Source organism: Phoenix dactylifera, chromosome 18 (assembly GCF_009389715.1).
Source record: "Phoenix dactylifera cultivar Barhee BC4 chromosome 18, palm_55x_up_171113_PBpolish2nd_filt_p, whole genome shotgun sequence".
Lineage (NCBI taxonomy): Eukaryota > Viridiplantae > Streptophyta > Magnoliopsida > Arecales > Arecaceae > Phoenix > Phoenix dactylifera.
The window spans coordinates 6,484,988-6,493,669 of record NC_052409.1 but is presented as its reverse complement, the minus strand read 5'-3'; the positions used below and the strand labels follow the sequence as shown (position 1 = coordinate 6,493,669).

General features: G+C 39.6%; 1 protein-coding gene across 1 annotated transcript; it reads right to left on the bottom strand.

Annotated features, from left to right (window-relative positions):
• Window positions 1-3,807: 3,807 nt before the first annotated feature.
• On the bottom strand, window positions 3,808-8,165 carry LOC103710692 (homeobox protein BEL1 homolog). Its single transcript, XM_026806086.2, has 4 exons — window positions 6,805-8,165; window positions 5,698-6,080; window positions 4,891-4,951; window positions 3,808-4,660 (listed from the first exon to the last, which is right to left on the bottom strand). The coding sequence occupies exons 1-4, from the start codon at window positions 7,495-7,497 to the stop codon at window positions 4,082-4,084; spliced, it is 1,716 nt and encodes a 571-aa protein (XP_026661887.1). The 5' UTR covers window positions 7,498-8,165; the 3' UTR covers window positions 3,808-4,081.
• Between the last annotated feature and the right edge of the window lie 517 nt (window positions 8,166-8,682).

The window sequence follows — 8,682 nt, the reverse complement described above, 5'->3', positions numbered from 1 at the left end:
CATAACTTTGATATCGTACTACCATTAGTTTGCATTATTATTCGGGTCTGGATTATGTTGGGTTGGATTGGAAGCCCAAATACTCTCTCTCTCTCTCTCTCTCTCTCTCTCTCTCTCTCTCTCTCTCTCTCTCTCTCTCTCTATCCAGGATTTGACCTCAAAGGCAAGCCCTTAGTGGAAGGGTATTGACCAACTAAGCTAATAGTTGATGACTTTTAGTACACACTCAATAGGTTACTTTCAAGTTAGGTCTGATGGGAAGATACTCTACATAGATATTGTTGGAGTAAAGCTGGAGAAGGTTGAAAGAGCCTAATTATAAAAAAACTAGGCTGGACCTAACACTCCTCCAATTCTTTTCAAGAGCATGAAATGAGGACGATATTTTCCCACTCCGAACCGAACCAAATTAGATTCACATTAATCTCACACAACCACCCAAATGAGGGTTTTGTTGGGTAGAGTTTGCAAGGGTGGCAATTAAGTTAGTTAACTCAGATACAGATTAGGTTGGATAGAGGTTAGGTAAAAAATCTGTTAGCCCGAATCTGAGTTGTTTATTAAATAGATCAAAATTTAGACCCAAACATGATTATTTTATTAAATAGATAATCCACCCCAACATACAACAGGTTGGATTAAGTTAAACGTATTGATTAGTGAGAATTATAAGCTCGTCATAATTGTTTGCTGCATGTTAATCCATTTTGCTGACTGCTACATTTTGATTAGTGATCTGGTGGTAAATTTGTCTATATATTTCTCGAAAAGACAGAATAATTAAAATATATATCAAGTAATCAATGTGGGAGAAATATATTTTCATAAAAAGAAGATTATTATTATTAAATTGTTTATTGGTGCCTCAAAAAAGAGGGTCACTTAGCCAAGAGCATATGATTTTGACTTAGGCCTATCAATGGGCCCCAGCCTTAGTTGGCCCAAAAACCCAGGTCTGGTGTGAATTTTTAGGCCTTAGAACCAACTTGCCCAAAAACAGCAGGGCCAGATCTAAGCCTGGCCAGTGCCGAGAAGATGTTCTAACTTGGGTTGGGCTTAGGCCTGGAATCCTCTGTCTTAGGCCTGGAACTTGGGTTAGGGTTTTCTCTGAGGTGTAGCCTCCGGGCTTTTGGGCCTGACCCTGCCCAAGTGCCCATCCACACCCTAATTCAGTCTTGGCTGACTAGTCTGCTATCCTCATTTTAGACATGCCCTGCAAGTTTGAACCAACTTATTATTTAATCCTAACTTAGAGATTGCAGATTGTAGAATTGAGTCAAACTTAACAAGATTTGAGTTGTAACTATTCCTCATCATCAAGGTGGCTCCTTGCCTCCCTTAGCCTCAAAAAAAAAAAAAAAAAAAAAAAAAAAAACTTTGTCAATGCCATGGAATGGAACAAAGTATTTGTTCATTACTTGAATTGAAAAAGCTTACGCATGTAAATCATGCAAGAAGTACCTATGATTGGTATCCATTTATGACTTGCAAATGATTTAAAATAAAATAATTTTCTTTATGAGAATAATAAAAATTATTTTGACAGCCATAAATGTTAAATTTTGAGAAGGAGTTGCATTTTTAGAATGTGAAAGATCTGAATGTAATATAAGCTAGATACTTTGTTGGTTTTTACCCTTGCTTTCATTGCAAGAAGTTTTTCCAAAAGAAAAAAATTTTATAAAGTCCATCAATTGGCTATTGAAAATAGCCAGATGCAGTAAGCAAATTCAAGACTATGGAGATCCAAGAGTACGGCAACACAAAATCTACCAACAGAGAAACAAATTGATGCATGAGCTCAACGTTGGCTTCGATGTGAAAGACACTAACGGTAATTAATTAAACTTCGAACCATTTTAGTTCTCCAGTTACTTAAGTTCAATAATAATCAAAGGTTAATTCGCATGGAATGACGAGATTTTATATCACAACAACAAAAATAGCCTTTAGCATTAATTTGCCGATGCTGCTATAACCCAAAAATGGTCTTGCAGCTACTTATTGCAGTATCTTTGGATTTGCGAGCCGTAGATGGTGTTAGCAATTGACTAGAATTTTGTACAAATTTTACTAAACGTTTCATTATTATTCGGCATTTGTAAATGCTACTTAAGCTCCAACTATGGCACTTGGTAATATTGTTAACCACACTTAAATATGATATTTGAGCCAATGCCACTGAAAGCATACCAAATGCCCATGTTCATAAGTGTTGCAAAAAATGCATCTTAGTAGCAAATCTAAGGCATGCATTAGGACCCTCGGGATGCTATTTTCTCTGGATTGCTTAAAAAATGTTACCAATTTTCATTTACAAGCATAGTTTATCTGACGACACACACTATATCGAAGTCCATTGTTGCTTAGTATATTGATTGAACAAAAGTCCAATATGATTTAATCTAATTTCTATCTCGACTTGCATGCAAACTAATCACCTATCAAATTTGATCGAACTAGTAGCTTTCCAGATCATATTATATCCCCAGAATTCAATTGATGTTTTGAAGATGGAAATATCTTTACATAATTATAATTATTAAATTCAACAACATGTCAAAGAGTTAGCTCTTCACAAATGCAGGGTAAGCGTATGATGTGGTAAGGGTTTCTCCTTTGGCATCAATGACATTGCAATCAGTCTCTTAGGATGCACACAATAAATTATTTACAACCATAAAATGCATTACTAGAGTCACACCGTAACTTCTACAACATGGTAGAGAATAAATACTACTCTTTGCACGACAGGATTTTATGTAATGACACAATTAGGCTGGAGATGAATGAATAACTCTTTAGAGAAGTCTTCTCATGCATGAACAGTGGTAATGTACAATCCATTCAGGTGCGTTATAAACATTGAATGATGTGACTCAATTGATCATCAGTATTTAGCTTTTCATGAACATAATCAGCTATTCCATTATTAATCTAATTGAGTCACAAATTTATTTCATATACACTCATATGTCAGTGTTTGATGCTCCTAGTTACCTTGCTGCTTTGAAATTTCACATGTTTAAAAAACAAAGTAGGGCACGTACTTTCCCTCAAAAATTATATCTGTCGCACTATGGATAGACAAGGCCTTTACACAATCATGTTAATGCCTCAAAGAAAATGCGATAAAAGAAGAACACATATATAATTTGGCTAAAACATACATACAAGAGATTGATAAACTTGTGTGCATTAAGTTCTGTAACAAAATTTTTTGGCAATGGATTGTGAGGTATTTACATAATGCAACAACTCAAGACTTTACCCAAAATAGCTAGTCGGAAGGTATTTTTTTGGGTTCCTTAGCCCTGTATAAATATCTAAAATTTTCTTGGCGACTAAGCGATGTGAGACTAAACACACGTCTGCACAAGTCCTTACACATAATCATAAAGTTCTTTGTAGTGCAGGAATACAATTTCAGCTTTATCCTTATTTTCATAACACACCATCTTGCTAGCCTATTGAAGAGTTATAATACTCATCCTAGGTGCATTAGAAATATTCATACATAAAAGGGAAATTATCCAAATATCATTCTTTGTCTCCAAGAAAGTAAGCCAAGATGATCTTTTAATCAGTCATTTAGTTGGTGCAATACGATGAATAAGTAATGAAACCCCCCTTAACCTTTAGCCCGGTAAAACACCATCAAGATTAATGCGTTTGCCTCATGATCATCTCATGATCATTTGCACGCACGCAACAGACACACACACACACACACACACACACACACACACACACAGAGAGAGAGAGAGAGAGAGAGAGAGAGAGAGAGAGAGAGAGAGAGGTGTTTGATTATTGAATGAAGTAGTTGTATGTATATCTTTTGACCGAATAAAGTTTTATATGTATAAATATATATTTACTTGCACCTACAAGTGACATAATGTCGCTACTAAGATAGGATTCAAATATAATACCAGGGAGAAACAATTACAAAGGACAAAAGTATTTATCCTACGAGGCAAAACAATATACAAAAAGGTATACGTAGTATATCTAGCTACTTACTCGAGCCAGTATGCTTCTATTCTAACCTTGCAGGTCGCATGCATGCCTTCTTCATCCTCTATCCTGCCAAGTCATGCAGCAGCTGAGCACCCATCACGTTCCTGTAGGGAAGAGTCCGTGCCTCCCCATCTAAAATGGCGAACTGGAGCTGCTGGCCGTCGTCGATATGCTCTCTGGAGAAGAGGAGAGAATGCTGAGAAGCAGGCGAGAATGATAGCGTCTTGCCTGCCCCACTGTTCTGCTGAAGGCCCAGCGTTAAGGACACGCCGCCGCGCAAGTTTTGATTGCCGCAGCTGCCGTAGGAGGAGATGTCCAGCTCGACGACGCCGAAGTTCTCAGCCTGCTGCTGTGGATTGTGACGTTGGGAAGCTTCGGCGTTTACTGTATTTTTTCCGTCGCTACGGTGGCTGCCGTTGATGATCGACGAGAGCGAGTCGGAGTCATTGAGAAGCTGCCCTGGTGCTGGCTTCTGACTAAGGCTAGAGTTATGGTTAGGGTTAGAGCTGGTGTTGTTGTCTTGATGTGAAGTTGCCGCATGGGAGGACAGGTTATCTTGTTCCTTCATATCCTCCGAATACATCTCCTCCACCATTGGCTTCCAAAGCCTCACCCTTGCATTTATGAACCAATTGGAGACCTGGGGTGCAATCCATGCATGCATATAGTGATGATATAGTTTGATAAGTTATAAATTTGAATGATTCTAGATATATATTGAATGAACTAAGAACGTATGAGCATAGTCATAACTGTATATTATATAAAGGTAATCAATACAACTAATTTGAAAATATAAAACAGGGGAATGAATGAAGGATATGTATCTAATGGGTATGATGAAAGATGCTAGCTATGAAATTGGAATACCTGGCTTCTTGAGAGTCCGGCTTGCCGGGCTAAGATGTGTTTATCGACATCATTGGGATACCTGCATCAAGTTCAATTCTTAAATCCGACACTGGAACTAGAAGAAATCAGCTATTAGTATTATTAGTATTATTGTTGTTATTATTTTTGTTCTTTGGGTCTCTCCTCGTTTGTTACAGATCAATACAAAGTGAAATTGGCATGCCATGCTTAAAAAACAAAGAGCAGCTGACCAAAGGCAGCTGGAAGGAGCAATAGACGTCAGCACTGGCATCACGCTACGCCTCATTGGATTCGCATTTCTTATAAGAAAACTACCCATAGAAAATTGCGTACGTGATTGTGATGGCCGGGAAACCACTACCAGGATAACTCTTAATTAGCTTGGTATTCTAATATCTTGAGTGACATTATTGTATAAAGCGTACAATAGCAATTGCAGCTAGCCAATGTTATTAAATTAATTTTTTGATCAAATTTCTGGATTTTATTAGTTTCTTCAATCACCCAAGATATTACTCATGGTCAATTTCACTAAATGAAGTCTTATGATCTTATTCATGTGCACAGAAGAAGAAAAAAAAAGGAAAAAAGAATAATATCTTGTGATTTTGTCCAAGACCTAATAAAAATTGTGGACTGTAAAGTTGGCGAATAGGATCTAAGAGGCACATCATTCAATAATCTGTAGAATAGTAAGCTAAATCCAGGCATTATCCTTGTGATTTAAGGCAGTAAATCACAATGAGTTCTATAATGCAAGTAGCTTTCATAGTTCATGAGAGATAGAGAGAGAGAGAGAGATACGGGTGCAGGAAATGCTCGAAGAGCCAAGCTCGAAGAATCGAAACAGAACGTTCAGGAAGGCCTCTTTGAGGTCGCCAAGAGTGGCTCTCTATTAGCCCTGCCTGCTGAAATGCCTGGTGCTGTCGCAGGCGTTGGTCAAGAAGCTTGAGCCGTGGCGTCTCACCTCTCGTAGTCCCTGGTGAGGCCGTGTCCTTCTCTCCGATCGCCTTCTTTGTTGCTCGTATCTCACCAACAATTGCATCCCTCAGGCATCGGAAGTGCCGCGACATGGCCTTGGAAGCCAACCCTGAGTAGATTGCGGCTGCTCCTTCCCCGGCCATGGCCTCAAACGATGACACTACCACCCTCATCTGCTTGCAGTATTTTCTGTAACCCCTATCCACCTGAGTGAATGCATTTCAAGAAGATGTTATCACAAGTTCTGCACCCACTGCTCCTATATAGATATTGTACAAATACATATAATGTCATGCTCCTTAGTTACTGCATGCTTCCAATATTATGGTAATCATCTAAGAACAACACTAGGATATGAAAGCAATTAGCATATTGCCATGAGACCATGCATGTTCTCTCGTTCGGGATGTAATTAGCCATGTGGCTTCTTTTCTCCTTTTCAACTTAATTTGCATTCTAGCCTTATCTTTTTGCATAAAATGACTTGGCATATGTTAGGTTTTGCACGCTAGTAGTAAATAATAACATCGTTAATAATTATAGTAGTAATGATGGTAATAATGATAGCAATTGCAAGTTTACAGGAATAATTGTAGTCGTCATTATAATGGAAAAAGGACAGGGAAAGGTGGTGGGGTTCCATTAAATAAGGCGGATGGAAGAATGATAGGGCTGGTTGGCTATGAGAAAGTAGGAGAATAGAGGCTTCCAAAAGTAAATAGTGAACCTCAAAAACTGCCAATCTGTCCCTACCCATGGTTCTGCAGTCCTACATAATTGAACCCCAGATTCGAGCTTCTAAACCAATCAATTGGGATTCCCACTGAAAGGATTTTTTTTTCTTAAAAAAAAAAAGCTTTTGATCAATTGTTTGTCCGACCAATAAGATGGAAGAAGAATAAGAAGAAAAATGAGTAAGGAATTACTGACCTCTTCTAGCATGGAAAGCAGCTTAGCTTTCCTCCTCTGGAGCTCCAAGAGGTCCATGGAGTTTAGAGACTGGTTCCATGAAGAAGAGGAGGAAGAAGGCCCACCTTCTTCCCATTGGCTTGCCTTCTGGGACCTCTTTTTTGAGCTGATCTCTCCTCTTAAACTACAGAACTCATTCAGAAGCTCCTTAGCTGGGATCAAGTACTTGGAATTCTTCAGCTGAAAGGGCTGTTGGGAATTAAAAACCCTCCCTTCCTGCATGAACACCTGCTGTTGGTGAGAACTTTTTGCTCTTGAAAGAAATACATCCCTGGAGTCACTCTGATGGAAGGACTGAGGGACTCCGATGGCATCGGAGGGCTTTGGGTTGAAGAGGGACAGCGACAGCCTCCCACCAGGCTGCTCGGACGTCCCTTGGCAGGGAAACAGAGACCTCAGCGAGGAGTCATCTACCTGCCACGGGCTTGCCGATGCCGCCGCCTCCGCCGCGACCATTAAGTTCTTGTTCGACGCCTCCAGGAAGTCTGGGGGGATGAAGCCTCTCCCAAGGTTGGAGCTTGGGTGCTTGGAAGGGGGTCCCAACATCTCCATCCCACCTTGGGGGCCGAAGAGGTTGTGGTTGGGCTCGAAGCTTTCCATCACCGGGTGGTCGGCGGCGTAGAATTCAGCATAGTGGGACTCATGGGCCATCATACAAAAGCTCTAGGATTGATCACAGCCTCAAAGATATAGAAGAAGGCCTCCCTTCAATGGATTCCCGAGAGAGAGAGAGAGAGAGAGAGAGAGAGAGAGAGAGAGAGAGCAACCGTATAGTGAACCTTAGACAAAGGAAAAACAACCATATAGTGCACATAAAAAGAGAAAAGACAACCATGCATATAGTGAACCTTATAAGCAGTGGTTTTTCTCTTCAGAAAGGTCAAGGAGAGACCATGGAACGAGCTCTACTTCATCTTGAGCAAGTAGCAGGAGAGCCAGAGGAAAGCAAAAGAAACAAAATAGCAAGGAAAGAGATCCTCGTCCTTCAACTTGAGGAGCCTACCACCCTCTCTTCTCTCTTTTTTCGCACTTATTACTGCCAGGCTTCAATAAATTGTTCTTTCCTTTCTCTTAGGTGGAAAAGGTGGCTGAACTCGGATTGGCTAGAATCCCAGCTCCTCCAAAGTTAGTTTATTTTTTTTGCTTCTCTCTCTCTCTCTCTCTCTGCCTCTGCCTTTCCTCTCTTCCACACCTAAAAACTTTTCTCAGATGGGCTTCTGGTAGCCCTCTGCTTTATTTCACAGAAGGACAGAGATGGATTGGGATTTTGGAGATTTGTATCACTGCTGCTCCTCTACTACCAGTATAAATTATATTCTAAATATAGGGGCTGGCGCCGACCGAGGTGGGGGAAACGGTGGTCCTCCATTCCCAACTAATCACCATTAAAACGGGTTTAAAGGAGACTGGGCCGCATGGGACCGCTGTCTCCCCCACCCTCACCTTCCTTTTCCACTTAAACTATCACCTTTTTCTACCCTATGAGAATTATTTTACTCTGCATCTATTTTTTTTTTTGTTATCTTCCTTCGTCTGGTGCCAAGTGGTCCTCTCATGCATGGTAACCCATGATGTTATTGGCTTTTCTTTTGCACTGCATGATAGATTTTCTGTACCTTTTTGTTTCTCAATTATATTTGAAAGCTTCTCAGAATAAAATATAAGATTTTGTTATATAAGCAAAGATAAATGAATAAGAGGACAATGAAGATAGCTGGTAAGTAGTCTACTAATAACATGTAGTAAATTATTCCTATGATATTATGACAGCATCATCTCCATTAACAATTTAAGATTGTGATGCCAAATATCCAATGAAAACATAATATTGTCATATTG